General features: G+C 39.6%; 1 protein-coding gene across 3 annotated transcripts in view; it reads right to left on the minus strand.

Annotated features, from left to right (window-relative positions):
- The window catches only part of snphb (syntaphilin b), a 31122-nt gene extending 14016 nt beyond the window's left edge, over window positions 1-17106 (minus strand). The window contains exons 1-3 of one of the 3 annotated variants that reach the window (XM_082518055.1): window positions 16886-17106; window positions 6158-6286; window positions 1325-1477 (exon numbers count right to left, since the gene is read on the minus strand). In XM_082518055.1, coding sequence (XP_082374181.1) covers window positions 1325-1477; window positions 6158-6207 — 203 coding nt within the window. In that variant the 5' untranslated portion in view covers window positions 6208-6286; window positions 16886-17106. The remainder of the gene's footprint in view (window positions 1-1324; window positions 1478-6157; window positions 6287-16885) is intronic. The other 2 variants (XM_082518054.1, XM_082518056.1) reach the window with 2 other exon arrangements.
- Between the last annotated feature and the right edge of the window lie 5581 nt (window positions 17107-22687).

Genomic DNA, 22687 nt, shown 5'->3' on the forward strand with positions numbered 1-22687 from the left:
TCTATTTATATCTATCTATATCTATATCTATCTATTTTTAAAAAGTACATCATGTTGTTTTGGATAAGTCTTGAAAATAGCAACCGAGGCCACAACTCCAATCAAAAAATGTTTATAAAGATATCATGAAGTCAAACAGAAGTCATTTTGCTATAGCCCTATGTATAATAGACTCCAGGCATGCCTGCTTTTTTGGGACCACATTTTTACATTACAATGCACCAAATAGGCATGCTCCCCAGGTGAAGAACAAGCAGGTGACAAAGTAGTATAAGAGGAATGACTACTTGGCCTACGGGTCTCCAGCAGTCCATGTCTGTGTCCACAACGGAGGATAATCTTGGCTTGAGGTTTTAATGCACTATAAAGAACTATGCTAATTCCGCACTAAACTAATCATAAACCTTTAGCCTTTATGTTAACAGTAGCATGGTGCAGGTTTTCTTGTAGCAAACATCATCTAAAGTAAATGAAAATATAGCAGATTTTGGCAAATTCAATACATAGACCTCCCTTTGAAAGTCTCTTGTTGCTTTACATAGTTTAAAGCTAAATCTTAATGAATAACAGGACTACCTTATAAGTCATCAACTAGCTCTACGCTGTATAACAAGAATAAGTCTTTTAGCATTGATTGCATGCAAGTACCCATCTAGTATCCAGAGGTAATGTTAGCTAACTAAACAAGCTAGCTACTGATGGTAAACTCTTCAGTTTACCTGCACATACATGTCTGTGTCTGCTAAATTATTCTTATCTATGCTGGGGATGAATATTTATCCCAACTTCTGAGTTTCAGTACTGCGTCTTAGATAAAGTCTTCAGTGCAAACAACAGTCAAATAAAAAAATCGACTTTTACTTTTGGCAGTTGTGATCCTATGACACCGTTTACAGTAGATCAGGATCTGTTCTGTTGCAACATTTTATTAAACTCACAAACACATGTTTTTAGCATGAAAACTACCAAATAAAAGAGAAATTAACTAGATTCACAGCATTAGGAGACTCAAATAAAAAATCTACTTTGTGCCAACCGCTTGCCTGATCGTTGACATTGAAATTCCCTAAAATGTGAGCTGTGCAGCTTTGCAACAGGTGATGTTGACAGGAGAAGCCACACACCTGACTGCAAAGATTAATCCTAACCTGACCACGTTTCACTGCATCATTCACAGGTTAGAACCTTAACTTGCCTGTGTGCTGTTGTTTATTTTTCCAACATTTAATTTCCAATTTTGGTTTTAGTGGCTACAGTGCATGCCAAAGCTACAGCTACAGCTATGGAGCATGCTCTCTCAGACTGTAACTGAAGTGTGTCTCACGCAGGGGGCGCGGGCACAGGAATGGCCACTGGTGCTGTGGCGGTTGGCACAGCAGTCCCCAACCCAGACGCCGGCTTGGGTACCGGCACGGGCGAGGACGCCAGTATTTGCTGCAAGCGACGTTTGGGCTGCAGCACCTTCAGAGGGTTGAATCTGAGGAAAATAAATAAGAGAGAGGAGGACACCACAACTATACGTTGATCCGTCTGCAGTTACACAACTTTTCCTGTAAAAACATTAAACCCTCCAGACAGATTCAGCTTGGTTCCAGTTTAAGAGACCATTTATCAGTCTGTGCCCAACACATACACCATAGCAAGCAACAGCTAGATGACAGCAAAGACTATTTAACACATCAGCTGAAAGAAACGACACATTGGCTTTCTGTGGTATTAAAGTACTGGTAGTGTCAAACTGGACCACAGAAGAAAAGCAATGTCCATCACTCATGCATTAAGTATATAACAACACATTACTGCAGCATTCACATTCCGAAACAAGTTAATGGTTGTGCAAAAGTCAACAGTGGTCCCTACAGACAAGAAATACATCTTATCCTTTATCCTGTGTCCAGTAAACAGGCCAGGTTAGTCCAGTGGCTAGAGGAGAGAACATCAATATACTCAATAAACTCTGTTCAAGTCGGTTGCTATTTACAGCATTTAGAACATACACTGCTATGAAAACAGTATTTGCCCCCTTCCCAATTTCTTCTTGGCACACTCACAGCCTTCAAACAAATGTTAAAATTAGACAAACAGACTGAGTTTATATAAAAAGAAAAAAGTTATCTAAACCTAACTGGCCTTGGTGGAACAATAATGACGGGTTACGCCACCCTTGGCAGTAAGAACTACAATCAAGCGTTTGCAATAACTGGCACTGAGTCATTCACATCGCCGTGGAGGAATTTTGGCCCACTTAATTCAAAAAAGAGGTTAAGATATTTGCCAAAACATCTTAACTGGACTTAGATCCAGACTTACTTTGAACACTCCAAAATTATAGTTGGACTTACTGTTTTGGATTAGTGCTGCATAAGGTTCAGGACACAAGCTGAGGGATGGACTAGTGAAAGTGAACAATGTGGTTGATCACAACAATTTCGTAAATAATAAAGAGCTATTCTATTCTATTCTATTCTATTCAATACATTATTTAATTAGGGAGAACAATTACTTTTTCCGTGTAGGGCCAAGGAGTTTTGAATAACTTATTTCCTTTAATAAATGAAATCATCATCTAAAAACTGCATTTTGTATTTATCTTTGTCTAATATTAAAATTTGTAAGATTTATTGTCATTGTAAGAACACTGTGAGACGGGATTCCAGAGTGCTACCTCATTTGGAAAGGGCACAATGAATGTGGAATGTGTGATGATCTCAACATGTAAATGTAGTAAAGAAAAAAAAAAGAAAAAAAAAAGAAAAAGAAGGCAGCAAATACTTTTCATAGCACTCTAGTTCTCAATTTTAGGTCCATTTATTCATCAACAAGTCTTAGACGAGTTATTTACAGGAAGTACAGAAACAAACTGAGCATGGTGCCACTTTTTAAATAAAGACAGATATATTTATATGATATGTTGGTCTTTTACAATTTGACTTATTATAAAGCTACAATACAAAGTAACACATGCCAGTTTTTCCTGGTTTGCAATCAGCAGTTTCCTTAACTGTTTATTTAGAAGATTTTTACACATTCTTTACTGAAAGTACTGATAACTGAGTTTCAGTGCTAACTGCAATGCCAGCTTGCCATTTGGTGGTGTAATTTTGTAAATGTTTAATTATTGCTGCTACAAATCGTAGCAGTAACAGTAAATGTTGCCTTAACTTTTCATTTATATTTTTTTAATCCTTCATAAATACTGACAGCTAACCGTGTCGGAAAAAGCTCAAGTCTCGCAGTTCCCACTGCAGTCTTAAAGGCGCACACCCCACCATGTCATTAAATCGCTGCTGAAAATTTTTAGAATTTATAAAAGACTCATTAATGGAGTTAAATTACTTATTACTGTTTAAAACAACTGTCAATTAATTTTAAAACACCCTATTTTCTCTCACTTATTAAAAAGTGGCACCACATTGACTATGAATATTTGTTAAAGATAAACACACACACACACACACACACACACACACACACACACACACACACACACACACACACACTGTTGTCCCCCCCCACTGACACCGGGCAAACCTCCACCAGCCCCACTCCTGCAAAACAGTTGAAAACAGACTTAAGAGCGACAGGAGTTAGTGCCGCTGAATCTTGTTTATTTATTCATTTATTTTATTTATTTTTGCTGTGTTTTACTTGCATCTATTTGAAAGAGTGAGTGTAAACGCAAAAAAATAATTTTATTTTATATGCTGGAATATGCAGAAAATAGGTTTAAATGTTAAACAAATTTCTTCAAGTCAACGACGGTTGCATATGATTTAATTTTTGCTTGATGCAATGTGCATAAAGTTAAAAGATTAAACCTAATAAAAGAGACTCTTTCATTTGATTCAATTTTATATGATGGATTATGCAGAAATCCAGCTCAAGGCCACTTATGGTTTATTTGGTTAACTTGTGGCTGACATTTAGCTAATCTGTTGCCCACATATGGGGTGGCTGTAGCTCAGGTGGCAGAGCAGGTCAGCCACTAATCAGAAGGTCGGTGGTTCGATCCCAGGCTGCCTCCTGGCTGCATGCCAAAATATCCTTGGGCAAGATACTAACCCCGTGTTTGCCTACTGGTGGTGGTCAGAGGGCCCGGTGGCGCCAGTGTCCGGCAGCCTCGCCTCTGTCAGTGCGCCCCCAGGGCAGCTGTAGCTACTATTGTAGCTACAATGTAGCTTGCCATCACCAGTGTGTGAATGTGTGGGTGAATGACTGAATGTAGTGTGAAGTGCTTTGGGGTTCTTAAGGACTGAGTAAAGCGCTATACAAATGCAGGCCACATATGGCTGACATTAGGCAGCCAGGATTGAGATGCCCATAGGTCATCGCACCATATGGTTTGTCTTCAGAACTGAGCCAGAATACGGCAATGTTTCTGTCTGGGAGTAGTAGAGATAATAACTGTTGATTTAAATGTGCTTTTGTTGTTGTTTTGTTTAGCATGACCTTATTTTGGATACTACAGCAAGATTAGAAAGGAACATTATAAAAAGGTGATATTTTGAGATGTATGTATTGTGATGTAGTCCTAGCTGTGTATATTATTATTATTATTATTATTATTATATGTGTATATATTATTATCATTGCTGGAAAGCTGCATGTTTTTGGGGAACCATATGTTCGCCAATCCATCGTTCTACAGAACATGTTTCTATTTCTCCTTCCATTTCACGATGGTTCCTACATATTATCAGAGACCGAGACTTTGGTCTCTGATAACAGAAAAACTTAAAGTTTTAAACTAACAATGCGCAACTTGTAGATCCCAAAGATGGTCCTAAGTTAAAACTCTTTGGAAACTTTTTTAACCAACCAGCAAAGATATCAATGACATCCACGAAAAGCAAGTGAGGTCATGTGATTCACTTTATACAGTTAATCCAGCTTTCTTTTTTGACTTAAGACGATTTAACAACAATTCAAAATGGGGTTTTGACAGGATAATCTGTCCCGTAATCTGTTTTTCATCAGTGAAACAGAAGAAAAAAGTTTTTCCAGTCTTTGACACTTGTTTGTACTCCAAATTTATTTATTTATTTATTTACACAAAAACATTTACTGCGGAGCAATTGAGCATAATGCCACACTTGTAAAAATGCACTGATGGGAGTGGAAAGTTCTGTGGGTGACAAAGCCAGTTCATTTCAGTAATGACCAGGGCAATCTACCAGGAGAATCAAATTAGTGGGATAAAAATGAGCCGACAATGTAAGCGCAGGTTCTGTGTTTAAGGGGAATCAGTATATATTGATATAAAGCCCAAGTCTCCCATCACAATTTGATAGGGAGTGTGTGGAGTCTCAGAGGCCAACAAAAAGCTTCTTTTCTGGATAATTCTGAAAGCTCCTGCAAAGGAAATACAGCTTTGCTTTATATGAAAAAACTGGAGAGCAAGGACTGCACCAATAAGCTGAACTCATTTCAGCACAATATTAATTTTATCTCTTTATTATCCGCTACTGGTAAGAGTAGATGTTACAGTTAGGCAATGAAGAGGTGAAACATGCATAATAAAAGCACCAACACTATTATCACTAACATTTACAGTGATGCTGGATTCAATTGCATACACACAGGTTTTTAAAGTAGTGAAAAAAAACAGCTGCCTTTAAAGTAAAAGCAAAAAAGCTGAATTATGATTTCTCACAAAATTGCAAAAGACAGGAGATGAGGAGTTTATTGAAGAGTGTTTGGTGTCTGAAATGAGATAAACTGCAAAATGTGTACTTCTTTATGTTTGACCTTCACGCACACCTCACACCTCACCAGGCTGGGCCTGGATGTTGCCTGCAAGCCACACAATACTCAGGGATGGTTTAGTATTTATACTTTTTACTCTGTTTAGATCGTGAGGCAGGACACTTTAGACTCTTGTGGTCGAATTGAGCACAATAAAAAGAAGTTACTGGTTTTTAGCAGATGAATCTCATTTTTTGCTTCTTATTTTTTTATTTTACAGACAAAAAGTATTTAAGAAACCATGAATCACTGAAATGAATTTTTCTCTACTTATTTCTCAGGGCTCTGAGACACTACAGTACAATATGACATACTTATTCCCTGCAGACTTTTCAACCATGGTTACCTTGCAGTGCACAGAAAGCCCATAATTATCACAGGTGAGCACAAAACAGGTATTCACTCTACTTACCGGCGAGAGACCGATGTAGACCTCTGATTGGGCGGGGCAGGGGCAGACATGGAGCCAGGCAACGTCTCGGGTTTCTTGTGCTCTAACCTTTTCTCTGAGTTTTTCAGCTCTATACTGAGAGCCTGCAGCCTGACAGAAAACAGACATAAGCAGTGAGTGAACACAGAGTCACACAAAGAAAGAGAGGACTGTTACACACTCAAATAAAGCGTGATTTCTGCTGACTGCCCATGTGCACCGCTATAGATGCCTTCATCAGGCTCCCTTGTGCTACTGACACAAGCTGACACTTAGCTTGCACAGAGTGGACATCAGCGTTCAGCAACAAATCACATTTCAATCATGTGGTACAACTAGCCAATCACCACTTCTTTGTCTGTTTCCAGGTCAAATAACAGTGGCAGAGGTGAGCAAAGAGAAGTGAGAGTTGCATCTGCATCTGGACAGATTTGGTTCAGTTTTATTTACATAGCACCAAATCACAACAACAATCACCTCAAGGTGCTTTATATTACAGCCCCCTATATATGAGGAAGCATCTGGCAACACTGGGAAGAAAAAACTCCCTTTTAGCAGGAATAAATCTGTAAATGTACACATATATACATGTTGCAGGTTTCTGCCACAGCTGTAGTGTAAGTACGTCCAAAAATATTTACAAATAACATCCTGCTGAGTTGTATTGTGAGAGAGAAAGACAGGCTAAAAGAGAGAAAAGCGGATGAAAGAAGAACTTAGAGGGGGGAAAGAGGAGGATTATTCTCATCAATAATACACCACAAACAATTTGGTGGGCCCTTGAGAGGCAGGTTTCTGTATGTGTGGAAACGCAGGACGCCTGCTGTCAGTCAGCTTCCTGCATTAACACTTCTCTGCTGTGTTGTTTTCCTATCAACCATGACTGCCTCGCTCATATTCTCTTCTGCTTCTAAAGTCGGCGAACAAAGACAGCTGAATGAAAGACAGTTTTTCAGTCAAATCCTGTCGATACTAATAATCTACCTACTGTAGAACCTCATCCACATCTGAGCTCTAACTTTAAATCCTCTTCCATTGTTCCTCGGCTCTCTATCATTATTTTAAAGCTGGTCTAAGATGTATTGTTGCATAGTTAGCAGTGAGCAAACTAAACCACAGACCCGCGCAGTGGCACAAATCTCTATCCTAATGAAAACACACACACGATCCTTATGATAGTGTTTTTGTATAAACCAGAGGTCGGCAACATGCGGCTCCGGAGCCGCATGCGGCTCTTTAGTCCTTATAGTGCAGCTCCGCTTGGTTTGGGAAAATAAATTTGTTTTTTTAAAGTATTTAGCTGAAGCGTATTTTATTTATGTTTATTTATGTTCTTTTTAACTTGTAGTTCTAAATTGGAAGAGTGTTGTGATATTGAAATATAAAATTATATTCTATTATTTTTTGATTGCTCAAAATAGGCGTCATACCCGCGGAAGCCGGTATACCCGCTGAAACGGCGTGCATTTATCGAGACTTTCAACCCCAGGTAGGCCAATTATGGATCTTCGGATCCACATTATGTCAGCAGCTGTTCTCCACCGTGAACTATGTTAAAAACAAACACCGCTCACGCCTCACAGGTGACAGCTTACAGTCCTGCGTAAAGATGAAGTGACTTCGTACAGCCCCGATTTGCAGACGCTGTGCGCAGAGGTTCAGGAGCAGAAGTGCCATTGTAAACATATCACAGCAGACCTGACGATGTTTGCATGAACATGCTTTTCAGCATCTCTTTATTGACCACTTTTCACACACGGTTGCTGTACGCATACAGCCGGCTGTAGCTTTTCAGCTCACAGCCCGACACATACCAACACAACAGCACAGATAGCACAGACGTTAAGGCAGCGAGGCGTGATTGCGGGTGCCACTCAGGTGCGTCCGCCTCCCCTGCAGCGGCGCAGCAGGCCACACCCCGCCACACACATTAACCAGGTAAAATACATATTTAGGCAGAATTTTGCAAATATTTATTTTTCATTTTTTAGCAGCATAGTGCTTTTTATCCCAATTATTTTTTTAAAAGTCAGGTCAAGGCTCCAAAAGCCCAAAGGTGATATAAGGGTGGCGGCTCACAACAGTTTTTGTTTGCTACATGGATCATTTTAGTTCAGCTGGGTGTCTTTCCTTTTGTTATATTTCTTTAAGAGTTCAAAATATGTTAATTACATAAATAAAATGTAATTTTCTCTGTAGCACTTCATGGATTTCATAAGCAACACACCTTAGTTGTTCACACAAAGCATAAAGGTAAAAAACAATATATACAGTGTTATCTTAATTTTAGATGTCAAAAAGTATTTGCGGCTCCCAGTGTTTTCTTTTGCGTGGAAATCGCGTCCTAAAGGCTCTTTGGGTGTTAAAGGTTGCTGACCCCTGGTATAAACACAAAGCAACCTTAGGAGCACATCACAGAAAAATGTATCCACAGAGAATCTACTGTAGTACTCCGGCTTCCTCCCACAGTCCAAAGACTTGTAGTTAGCAGGGATAGGTTAAATGGAAACTCTAAATTGCCCATAGGGCATGTGAGTGTGAATCGTTGTCTGTATCTGTGTGTTAGCCCAGTGACAGACTGGCGACCTGTTCAAGGTGCCTGTTCACCCTGCCTCTCACCCTAAGACTTCTGAGATAGGCTCCAGCACCCCCATGTGACCCTGTAGGTAGTATTATTGCAAAGTGGAAGCATTTATGAACCATGGCAACATAGACGCAAAGTGTCAGCCCATCTTACATTACAGATGCAAATTTTATAGTATGTAGTTTAAATCTCCTCCAGCAGCAACATCAGCACAAAAACTATATTCCAGGAGCTTCATGGCATGGGTTTTTATGGCTGAGCTGCAACATGTAAACATACATTGCCAAGCACAATGCCGTGTCAGATGGAGCGGAGTGAAGCACACCACCACTAGACTCTGGAGCAGTGGAAATGTGGTCTGTGGTGTGATGAATCATATTTCGTTATTTGGCACTATGATGGACAAGTCTGGTTTGGCAAATGTCAGGAGAACATTACCTGCCGGAGTGCCAACTGTACAGTTTGGTGTTGGAAGAAAAATGCTATGGCATTGTTTTTCTGGTTTCCTTCGACGCAGTGAGGAGAAATGTTAATGCTTCAGCTTACAGAGATATTTATTCAACTAGCTGAGTTTAAATAAGCAAGAGAACTTATTCTGCTAGTAGATACCATTTTTTCTGGACCTTTTATATTAATTATTAGTTTTGTATTTGTAATTATTAGATTTGTATATAAACGATGAATTTAGCTGGTAAGACACCTTCTTTGTGTTTGGACTCTGAAGCTCCTCTAGATAATGAATGTGACTTGTAGATCTGAAAAGTGAAACCAGCATGGAAGTGTGTTTAATCTACATTAAATTATACCATTTGGCTAAGATCCTTGACAATTTAAAACCTTTTCTCTTAACTTCACTGTTTTTGACTTTTTAGAGCAAAAGTTTACTTAGCTTATAATTCATATCTACCAATCTTAGCTGCCTTAACTATCTTATATCTAACTTCAAGTCAGCATGTCATCCTGCTTTGGTTGCTGTCACCACAGATCAAACCACACCAGACCACATGATGCAGATGATTTATTAAGTTAGGCCTGTTATGCAACAACATACCCAGCCTGAGTGTGCTGAACAGGCAAGCAGCTTCTGTGCTGACGACATGGAAACACAAAACTGGAAAGAGAGGAGGTAAGAGACAAGAGAACGTGAGGATGAGAGGAGGAAAGAGGAGCCAATGAGATGAAAGGAGAAGACAGCACGTGTTGCGAGAAGAATAGTAACTAAGGAAAGGAAGGAGGTTTGAAAGAAGGATGATTCTGGACACACAGGACTATGGAATGGCATGATTACATACACACACATTCACAAACTCCGGATTATTCATACCCCCATGTGTCTGGAGCAGAACACACAGTGCATTGTCTCTCATGAAAGACAGCGTGTCCTTGTTGTCCAACCATGATGTGCCCTTGATGAATCTCAGAGCATCTGCAACAAATGTTCTGCAGTGTCAGTACGTGAAAGTACTTACAGGCAGTACTAAACAGTAACAAAGATCTGACTTATTCCAGGACGCACAACATAATTTGTGAGAGGAATGCAGACTCACAAGTCTGCATTTAAACTCCTCCTTTAGTCTTTCATCTAGATCGAGCAGACTGCAGTGGTAACATAACTCACGACTTGGGGGACTGGAGGGTGTGTGTGTGTGTGTGTGTGTGTGTGTGTGTGTGTGTGTGTGTGTGTGTGTGTGTGAAGGTGTGACTCACACCAGTTACCAGAGCCTCCTGAATGCATAATGCAAGCCTATCTAATAAACAGGAAAATGCTGGAAACCAGAGGTTCATAAACTGCTTGATAGCCATAGGGTCTTGAACACTGAGTCACTGCTGCTATTCCAGAACAGCCATTCAACACCTCTGGTGTGTGTTTGGATGTGCTTGTGGGTGAGTGTTGATCTTACAAAGCAACTGTGGTTGTTCTGTAACAATTCAACAATTCTCCCACCCTTGAGGGGGTCAATGTACGGAGCACCGCAGGGGACATGGGAGAAAAAAAAATTAAGACTGACTTTTGCGAGATCTCGCAAAACTATCTCGGGATCTCGCAAAACTTTTGGGATCTCGGGATCTCGCAAAAGTCAGTCCTAATTTTTTTTTCTCCCATGTCCCCTGCGGGGCTCCGTATCAATGATCAATGAGAAAGATCAAATAAAAGACAAACATAGACTGTAAATAAAAGATGGCGTCCTGGGTTTTAAACAGAAACCCAATTTGGGGGAACTTTACACCTGCTATCTTTCTAAGGAATGGCTCCTTTAGTTTTAAAATGCTGTTTTGTTTCATAGACGTCTATTAATAAAAAAGGCCTCTGTCTCCCATTGGTTGATTCCAGTAACAACTGAAGTCATAGTTAATGGTGCAAATCAGGATAAATCAGCGTATAGTTTAAGATGGCCTATCAGTATAAAAGAAGCTGGGCCCGAGCTAAGCAATGGATGATGTCACAGTGGTGACATCCATCCTTTATATAAGATATATTTTTATATAGGTCAAACTCCAGCAACAAGTGTTCTTATATAGAACACAGTCCTTTACTAATGTGTTTCAGCTTGTGGTCAGGGTTGCTATTACACACAAAAAGAGAGCATGTTAATACATAAGCAATCCTTTCTGTAATTATTTTAAATTAAAGTCTTTAGCATTTCAATGGATGACAATTCTTCATGGAATAATACCTTAATGTAATTAAAAGGTGGCAAAATAAAGCAGATCACAATGAATGAAACACCATCACTGTGTCCATTTGAAGTATTAGAAATGTATGGCTATATTTTAGGCACCAGGAAGTTCTCCAACACAGCTGCTGGCTCCGGCATCACAGTGTCAGAGTTAGATATATTCCGTGTGTTAGGGGTCAAAGGTTAATTATGTCTTATTTGCTACACTATTCCCAAACTAGTGAAGGCGAAGAATTCACAAGCAGTGAACTCCTCATCTGATTTCAATAGTAAATCTGTAGACTGAATGGAACACTGCGGCTCTCCGAGGTAAACAGTCTCTATCGCACTGGATGATGACTCATTCTTTTATCTTAACATACAGCACAGTCAGCCGCTTCTAGTAGCATCCTACCTGGGGAAACATAACAATATGACCCTCCACCATAAGTGCTATAAATACCAAGTCTTACACAAGAAAAACATGGTTATGATGTTGATGGTAGAGGTGCTGGTTTCCTGGATTTTTCCTACAAAGGACAAATTACATGTAAACACTACATAAAACACTGGAAATAACTAAAAATCTGCTGGTTGATCTGTTTGTTAGCCGTCGTCAGGTTTGGTCTCTGCAGTCTACAGTGCAGCTAAAGGAAAAAACAACAAGACACTTGGGACTTTGTTTCATAACAATCACAGAAGTCACTAATCCTCTGCGTTTCTTTGTGGAAGTTTTATACAAATGCATCCAGTGCAGCACTTATTTGATTTATGCTCTGCCCAGCTCTGCTTGGCTCAGCTGGTTGTCATGTTTGTGGCATTCCAAACATATGTTGCCGACAGGGAAGTTGCAGAGTGCTCTCTGGGGAACAAACTATGCAATGGAAACACTCGTTACATGGATGAAGGGTGTTTGTCTCTTTTTTATGTTTTTAATTGGTACTGGCATTTGCAATGGCAAATAGCTGTTATTGACCGATAAAATCTTGAATTGAGGTTTCCAGAGAGGTGCAATTAAAAAGAATCAATTTTTATTGCCCTTTCACAATAGAAAGTGGTATAAACCTACCCACAGCAAGTCTCTATAGCAGCAGCTGATAGTGATGCAAATACACACTGCAGTAAAGGCTGCACAATGTCAGTTTCTCAAAACAGATGGCAATGTGAAGACCAGCTCCTCTTTCTTACAAGCCTTTCCCCATGAACATGAGCCATGAGCATATACAAACTTATTCACACATACAGTAAGGAGGTCAAAACGGCAAACGCAGATCAGGCCAGTCCTGCAGAGTCACCCTATTGCCGCAGTGCATGCAGAATAAGGTCCAGCAGAGCACAGCAATAAAGCTGCTACAGCAGTGCTCTTACTAATTAACATAACAAAGAAAAAATAATAATGTTCTAATCCTTGAACAAATATAATCAATCAATAATAACAAGACTCTGTTTTTTTTCTTTTATGCTCACCAGGGTTAATGGTGCTCTTATAGTTTCGTTACATCAGGCATTTATTGGACTTTTGCCCTCATTTGGCTTTGGTTAAAAAGCACTTCTGGATTTCTAAGGGGCTGTCTGAGCTTAATCAGGTCAAATGCTCAAAATATCCAATACACCATAGGTTTGTCATTAGTGAGCCAAGCAGCAGCAAATGAAACCACGCCAGAGTGCTGCAGCCTAAATGATCGTGCTAATAGCGTGTGTGAACCAAAGAGCATTGATAAAAGCAGGAAATCAATAATCACATTATTACAGTGTACAACTCAGCACTGCCTACATGAATCTCTTTCACTGTCGATTGACATTGCTTATCTCTCCTGCCTATTTCAGGCATGTATCATCTGAAGTGGTATTTTTGTGAACACTGGATGGATAGAAGAATATCTGCTCTCTTTTTTCTCTGTGTTGGTCTCCACCATCTCCTGAGTAACGTATGTACTCAATTCTTCACTGTGAACAGCCACGAAAGGGCGAGAGATGGAACACAGAAAAGATCGTCAGGACCAAAATCAAACATATAAAGTGAAAAAATGAGAGGAAATTGTTTACAACCTTTGCTTTTAGCCTCTGGTTTGACTTCATTGTGCAGCAATAATTGCAGCTAATCTTTTGAATAACTGTTGATGAGTCCTGCATCGACTTTGGAGGATCTTTTGCCCATTTCATAGTTTATAACATAATTTAATGTTGCTAAGTTTCCTTCCATAACTTTAAGGTTTGGACTTGAACTTGGCTGTTCCAAACCATTATTTTTATTCCTTTATTTTTTTTTTCTGTGTTCAGCTGAACAACTTGGAAGATTTCATGAGATCATAAGAAATCTCACTTGTGTATTTCCACCAACATGTTGTGAAGACGAGACTTTTTTAATCTCTGTTTTTGTAATGTAAAAACAGGGGTGCATACTCACACTTGATTATCATCCCAGTGACGGAAAATACCTTACAAATAACAATTTGTAATAATGATTCAATTTGTTAAATTGGTTGTCTTTATCTACCTGTAGCAACATTTAGCTTCCAGTTACACAGGCCTAAACACCAGTTGGTGACCAGGCAAACACTGGCCACTAGAGAAACCAGTGGTGAGTGGTTACTGGAGGTTGCTGCCATTCCCTGTTAAGTCCTTTGCTAAAGTAAGTCACAGAGGCATAGAGGCTGGTCGTTGACCCCCTTGCAACCACCAATCACTAGTCTTGGTCTCTAAGTGATGGTGAATTTTGTGTGAATGCAAAAAGAGACTGTTTGTCTTCATAGTAAAAGTTGCAGTGTTTGGAAATGTGTTGGTTTCAGCAGTAAGACATACGTTGCATTAAAGCAAACATTCTCAGTTTCTTTGTGCTGCACTTTTTCAGGTTTCACTACTGCTTGGTGGTTATTTAGCGAGTATCTGGTAAATGGGCTGATTGTCTACCTGAGCACTAAAAAGTGTTTTATACAACTTACCTCATTCATCCATTTATACATGTAGTTTTTCTACCTAAAAACACTCACACGGAAGCACCAGAGTTCATACTCCAACAGATGTACTGGAGTATGACTGCAGCAGTAACAGCCAGGAATAGATCCACCAACCTTGCGACTAGCAGATGACCTGCTCTACCTCCTGAGCTACAGCCACCCCAGTCTGCAAGCAAGTCATCATCTTCCATGCACATAACAGGTGACTGCAGCAATCTAGCAACCAAAGCAATTATATGAAGGTTGCTTGTGCAGTATTGTCTTTACGACCAGGTTCACCTAACAACTGCTACTAAAGACTACCAGCAACCTTCAGCTACAAATCACTATCTGCTCAGGGAGTACACATTCTTCTCTAGAGATCTGAGGGCCGCAGACCGGTCTCTAGGTGTGTAACTGAGGTCTGAAGAGCCACTTATACAATTAAACTTAGTATTGTGTAAAATTAAGCTTTCTGCTATTTCCCCTGCTCTTTCTTCTTTATAGCCACTAAACCTTATCTCCAGTTACTGTAGAAATATTGTGCAAACAACTGAAATTCAAAGTGACATGTTTTACTGCACATGTGGGCTATACCTATACTAAAAGGGAATACCCTTTCTTCCTTTGCAGCATTCATGGATTTGAAGGTTTGATTGACACTACAACAAATAGAACAAAGAGCATTTCATATACTGAGAGACCACCGGAGCAGTGCCACACTTGAAGGATCAACAATTCTGCTTGTTGTTCCTAAAATTTACTCTCCATGAGTGCATCTGGATAAATGGCACACATTTTTGCCTGGTGACTACGTCACCATGGCAACGGTCAGTCCGCCACTTGTTTGGAACGTGACCAGAAGGAGAGTGGCTATTGGCTGGGTGCACTGAGGAACAGGATGAAGGAAGGAGCCTGCTGCTGACAAGATGGCAATGCTGCAAAGGACAGCTCAGTCTTACAGCTTGCAGCAATGCATTGGACTTCTGTTTCAGACAGCGTACTGACCGTATGTGGCCTCATAAATTAATTAAGGTTCATAAGTGTGGCTGGAGAACTGAACAGTCCTAACGGAACAGGCTCAGTTCCCCAAGAGCCCCTGTGACTCCTTGGGTGCCTGGGTCTGGTAGCCCCTTTCTGAAGGGTATCTAAAAAGAGATTCAAAATGAAAGGATAAAAGAGACTCAACAACAAACAATTTAAACATGAAAATAGAACTTAAAATGGCAACGGAAATGGAATGGCTTTAAAATTAAGTGCACAAATACACACATTTCCTTAAAAAGGCAACAAATGATTCAAAACAATTACAAAGACCCAAAACAACTATGAAAGATCCAATAAAACAACACCTAAAACCATTCCACAAATATGCAAATTAAACAAAAGTAGAGGCAAAGAGACAGAGAACAACAAAAATAACATTTCTTACATATAAAGATCAAAAGCCTATAAACAGAGACTGAAAACAGTTTTACACAAAAGTAGAAAACTCAAATCTAAAAGACAATCACTACCAAGACATGCAACATGGCAACACAAAAAATGCAAAAGCTGCTAGAGATGAAAGAAAATGGGCTCAGTGTCTCATAGTGCATTAGTGTCCAAATGTATTTAACAGTCTTTGCTTGCACACATGTACTTCTCGGTGTCTACCTACTTAACTGTAAAAAACGTTGAGCATTTATGATGACAAAGTGGAGGAAGTGTTCTTTCAGCACTGGCACAGAAATGCACAATATGCTTTCTGTGCCAAGAATATTCAGGGAGATCCTTGCGCCAGAATCTTCAATCAAACTCCTTTCATAACTCCATCCATTCACTGACTACGCTTCTCTGCCACTCTATTAAAATCAGGCTTAAGCCTGACAGAAAACCCGTAAAAGAAAACTGTGCGCAAATGAATTTGCTCACGGAAACTAGACTGTTCTGTGATATGATCAGAGTAAAAGCCATGTGGACATGAAAAAAGAGCTCTGGCTCTGTCATCTGTCAGGCAGGACGTTACGTTAGTGGAAAAACAGGAATGCTGCAAGGTCAAACTGCAGCGCCAGGCAGCCCGTCACGACTCTGCCGCCTGCAAACATGGATGACACTCACTTTGAGTGTGAGCTACTTGTGCATGCGGAGCCAGGGGTTTTAAAAACTGTCTGCTGTGACGCTGCGTGGACAGTGTGTACTATATCTGACGCCCAAAGGCCCGTGAGAGTTCAAACATGGACGCGCAGGATGACCAGACGCGAAAACATCTGCCGGAGAAAGCGCACTGCGCATCAACATCATCATCATCATGCCTCCATCAGCTGCACCAAAACAAACAGACAGGCCAGAAAACAGCCTGACCCGACAACCAAGAGCTTTACTCTCCACAAATTCCCTGCACGGGGGCTCCATTCACTTATTATTTCTAACCGCTGTTGTGAGCCACTCGGTTCACTACACGCAGACTCGTTCTCCGCACTGAGAGAGCTCTGCAGCATCCACGGATGGCACCGATGATTTCCATAAACGGGCTTGACCCGGCCCCGCTTACCTGTGCCCGGCTTCCCGTATACCGCTGTTAGTCCGTCCACAGCTCCATCGCCATGGTTGTTGTTGTGTCCCTCATTTCTTCCACCAAGAGCTCCGCCTGATGGAGCGGCGGCACGTCCGAGGAGGCGTGGGGAGGAGGGAGAGAGGGGGCTGAGTCAGGAGGGATGCAGGGAGATGCACTGGATGGCCGCCGCGTGAGGAGGAGAGGCACAAGGGTATATGGACGGAAGCATCTGCGTCACGTTACGTCAGATTGATCTTTTTAAAGGGAAACACTGCTTCATTTGTCGGGCTTCAGCTCAGTGCAAGCTACAGTGCAAGCTTCTTTAACACCGAGAATACATTAGAGACAGGGCTGCTGTCACTGCAAGTAGAAAGTGGTCTGTTACTAGGTAACACTGCAATAAATATATAATTATGGCTATTGTGAAGATGTAAAAATATTTGTTGGGAGTGATCGACAGGATTTTAAATGAGTAAATCAGAGGGACAAATATATGCTCGGACATGTGCAGAGGAGGGGAAGTGGACATTCTGTGTGAATGATGTTGAGGTAGGAAAAGAGGAAGATCACAGAGAAAGTTCGAGGATGTTGTGAAGGAGGACATGCAGAGGGTTGGTGTGACACAAGGGGATGTTGGTCAGAGGATGAGAGAGAAGTAGACAAGTAGCCAGTGTCCAAACAAAAACTTTGAAAGACCTCCAGAAAGACTTTTGTACAGCGTTCAAGATAAACAAGAGTTAGTGAGTTTTCATTGTCCTCATTTAAAGTGCTATTAAATGGTTAAACATTTCTTTGTTTTACATAGACCTGTAATAAAACCTGACTTCCTTTTACTTATTTTTAAAGACTTTGTGCCAAATCTCAAAATTGTCCTATACTGACCGTCTCAGCCATAGTTCAAGAAACAATACCTTTTACTAGAAAAAAAATCTTAAAAATGTTAATAGGCACTTCTGGCATACCTTTGTGTCTTTTTAAATGTGTATATTTCTAAAAGTAGGAAGTTGATCCTATATATCATTACTGAGAACACTGTCCTATGCTCCATTATGTCATATTTGGATTTTCTTCTTTTTTCTGATTTTATGTGGATAGCTATATTTAGCTGAAGAAACTCATTTAAGATCATATACCTGATATACCCCCGTCAATTATTCATGGTAAGTTTTTCTATTAGAATTGTGCAAATATTTAACCATGTTTACAGAAAACTGAAAGTGTTGAGTTTTATTTTCCTTTGGTGTGTGAAAATGCATGCATATTTAAATATAAACAGTATTTTAAATAAAACAATTAGGGGTCATTGTCATCTTATCAACTAATTATGAGAGTTAAGTTAAACCATGCTTATTAACTGACACTAAAACATAAAAGTCCACTGTTGTGATGCCTTTGGGATGTCACTCCAGATGACAAAGATAACACACAAAAGAACAACATATCTTTAAGAAGCTTTTACACAACTAAATAAAATAAGTATGCATCTTAATCTCAATCTCTTAATTTTCATATTTACCAGTCTCGGCAGATGGCCCCGCCCCTCCCTGAGCCTGGTTCTGACGGAGGTTTCTTCCTGTTAAAAGGGAGTTTTTCCTTCCCACTGTCGCCAAAGTGCTTGCTCATAGGGGGTCATGTGATTGTAGGGTTTTTCTCTGTATGTATTATTGTAGGGTCTAGCTTACAATATAAAGCTTCTTGAGGCGACTGTTGTTGTGATTTGGCGCTGTATAAATAACACTGAATTGAATTGATATGTGGGCAACTGAGCTCTCTTTTAGAGCAGAAAGAACTGAGGGACAGATGAATAGGACAGATCCTCACAGAATGATGCTCAGTGTAAATTAAACAGAAATGCCTTAAACTGAAAGAAAAACTCCCTTGATAATCCCTGGGATAATGACGTCAACAAAATCTTGGAGATTCACGCAACACTTTCATGCCTTTAACCATCACTCAGATTCTAATCCATGGCTCTGGGGGAAAATTAGGAGTTATTTTGCCCAAGGACACTTCCACATGCACGTACAAGATGGGGTTTGTGTCACTAAAACTCTACCTTCCGATACAGCTGCCACAAAGTGATCAAACTAAAAGAATCTTGAACTGATAGCCACCATCTTGCTACTTAGGTTGTGGTAAAAATGTAAAATGTGGCATTTTTTAAACTCATGACATTTGGTTGGTAATTGTATCTGTGCAGTTTTTGTGTAATTTAGAATTTATTTCAAAATAACTTCCTGAAAACTGCCAGGTGTGTCTCAAGAGCTGACAGGACTTGATGGTATCATCCCATACCTAAAAGCGCTGCCTCTTGCCTGATGTCTTGAGTGAGTTTGAAAGGAGTTTGATTGTCAGGTGGGCACTGTTCATCGTCAGCGTGTCGTTAATTTAATCCAACAAACACTCCAGACTGCTCAACAGCGACGTGTGGTGTCCCAAGTGTGTCACCTCTGCTTAATGGTCATCTCGCTGCCCAGCTTTAGTCATTCCTCTTGATTTACAACCATTTGGTGGATATGGATGAAGAGGACAGCTGCAAAGGTTTGGCGCTGCTTTAACTTATCAAAAACACTGTATTGTCACTCAACCATGTGAGGTTTTGTCATCATCGATAAAAACACTTACAGACATTCAGAATATCTCAGTTTTGGGCCTTTTTTTTTTTTTTTTTTAGCTTTTATGACAAAACAGTGGAGTGTGAAAATGAAAGCTACCAGAGAGAGCAGGAGAAGGCGAAGAAGATGTATTGGTACTGTGTCTGTTCTCTATTGGAAACCAGCTAAGATGACTCCAAAGGAAATAGCTAACGGCTAAAATAAGTTATTAGATGCCCACAAGTCTAATACATACGAGCTGCCCAAAGACCAGATATGAAAAAAAATGTTACTTGAAGTTTACAAAAGAACACTGAGGCTTAGGAATAAAATAAGTTCAACTAGGGTCATCTATCAAGTCATGTTCCAGGGACATGTTAGGGTTTGGCCAAGTTAAAGCCCAGATCGCAACTCATGTCTTTAACAGTGGCACATCACATCTCATATCCTGCAAATGTGGCAATGCTGAGCAAATTCTGACTGTAGAACCAAATTTTCCCCCAAATTTTGTACATCAACATTTTGAGCTTAATGCTGTCTATAGATTTAGATGAAGATCAAATCACTTTGTGAATAATTAACAGGGAAAACTAGCTAATTCCCATGTAGTCACCTTTTCATGAAATAGATTTAAACCTGCGGAGGTCATCAGTGCATCAAAATTCAGGGGTCGGATGTGAGTATTGATTGTTAATGCTGAAGTGGTTGCAATTTTTCTGCAGCAATGCAGTCTTTATTTTCTGAGGCACTGCAGGGCATTGATAAAAAATTATAGTTACCTGCATAGATGTAAGTAAATAATGATCAGTGTTTCTTGGCTTAGGGACAAAACAATCAGTGTTCACTCATGATAAAGAATAAGAAAGTACATTTCTTGAATGGAATTACAATTACAGGTCTCAGTATACATTTGCAAATAAAACTGCTATTATAATACTTTCTACATTTTTATGGATCTGTGTATGTATGGCTGAACATTGTTCCTCTCAATGCTGCTCCCTAGTGGGAATATTAAGAAAACACCAATTCAATTCAATTCAATTTTATTTATATAGCGCCAAATCACAACAAAAGTCGCCTCACGGCGCTTCAACATGGCAAGCATCATGAAGAAAGATGAAGGATGTGCACACATACAGTACGAGTTATCTTTCCTTATATCAGTAAAGCTGGAGTGCCTTTGCCACAGTTGGTGTATGAAGATAATTAGCTGATCACATATTCAGTTCATATTTCTATTTGTGTTTATGTAAAAAAAATACACATACATTGCTGTGAAAAAGTATTTGCACGGTTTCACTGTTTCCTGTTAAATTTATCATGCTTACGTGTTTAGGGTTCATCCAAAAAAAATAAAAAAATAAATAATAATAATAATAATATTAGTCCTAAAATAGCCCGAGTTATGATAAAATAAATTTTTTAAATAATGGTTTCATTTATTAAGGTAAAAAAAGAAAAAGCTGTCTAACCGTACCTGTCACTATGTGATAAGTAATCGCTACCTAAACCTAGGGACTACAATAGAGCATTTGCAATAACTAATGATGAGGCTGTCACATTGCTGTGGAGGAATTCTGGCCCACTCTCCTTTCTAAAAGTGTTTAATTTAGCCACACTGGAAGGTTTTCAAACATGTACAATCTGTTTAAGGTGATTCTAGAACATTTTATTCACATTTAAATCTGGACTTGGATTAGGTCACTCTTAAACCTTAACCTTATTTTCATTGTTTTGACATGATGTGGACTTGCTAGTGAGTTTTGTCTTGCTGTGTAACCCAAGTGCACTTTTTATCAGGCAAGAACTGATGGACATTCTCCTTTAGGATTTTCTGGCAGAGAGCAGAATTCATGGTTTCATCAATTATGTTGGATCATCCAGGTCCTGAAGCAGCAAAGCAGCCTCAGACCCTCACACCCCCACCATGTTTAACTGTTCTTTTTTATGAAATGCTGTGTTAGGTTTAAGGTGTAAGGGATGCAAACCTCCCAAAAAGTTCAAATTTTGTGTCATCAAACCATAGAATATTTTCCTAAAAGAGACCATCAAGATATGTTTTGGCAAATGTGAGTTGAGCCTTTGTGTGTTTTTTTTATTTATTTTAAACTCATAGAGCTCAGAAGGTTTGACAAGGTTTATCTTTGACCCCTCTGCAACCCTGAATTGGATAATAGGATGGATGTTTGCTTCTTTGGTGTTGGCTTTTTTTTCGTTGTTGTTAAAAATTAACAAGAAAGAAGCAAACTGTGCAAACAAATGCACCTGGAAGTGTGACGAACAAAACGGTTGAAAACACCCTTGATCACAAAATATAAAGAGAAATAAATCATTCAATAGACTAATGTGACATTAAATTAACATAAAATATAACCATTAATTATTTAGAAAATATTACAAAGATGTTTTGTTTTTCTATTGCACTTTTTAATCTCTTAATTTTCATATTTGCCAGTCTCGGCAGATGGCCGCCCCTCCCTGAGCCTGGTTCTGCTGGAGGTTTCTTCCTGTTAAAAGGGAATTTTTCCTTCCCACTGTCGCCAAAGTCCTTGCTCATAGGGGGTCATGTGATTGTTGGGTTTTTCTCTGTATCTATTATTGTAGGGTCTAGCTTACAATATAAAGCACCTGATGCAACTGTTGTTGTGATTTGGCGCTATATAAATAAAATGGAATTGAGTTGAATTGAATATTACATTCCCCAAATGAAATGACTCTTCGATGTAATACATAATTGCATTTTTCACCTTATTTTTCCCAAAGTTTGTTTTTCTTTCAAAATATCTTCAGGCATTTGTGCTTCACTTGCTCGTTCACTTTTCTGTTATGGCCTACCGATGCCTGTTATAACACTGTTCATGACATTTTATGTTGTCTGTTAATAAAATTCACATCATGGTATAATGTTTGAATTTACAGAAAGGGAACTTGATTAAACACAAATATGTTGGGTGGGAAATTCACATTTATTTCTGCATGTCTGCTCCAGCAATTGTTCAAAGTCCAAGTAAAGTAGGAGTATCCTGCAAAGGATACACCTGTGCATCCTTAGTCAACAAGCCTCCTCTCTCCTCTGTCCTCCAGATAAATTTCTGGGTCACAGGCAGGAGGACGAGGAGACACAAATAGACAAAAAGAAACGTGCTGGAGACCTGCCTCGTTCACAACAGAAAACGCTCCCTGCAGTGAGAAGATCAATGGAGAA

This window comes from Aulonocara stuartgranti (genome assembly GCF_965226115.1).
Source record: "Aulonocara stuartgranti genome assembly, chromosome: 20".
Taxonomy (NCBI): Eukaryota; Metazoa; Chordata; class Actinopteri; order Cichliformes; family Cichlidae; genus Aulonocara; species Aulonocara stuartgranti.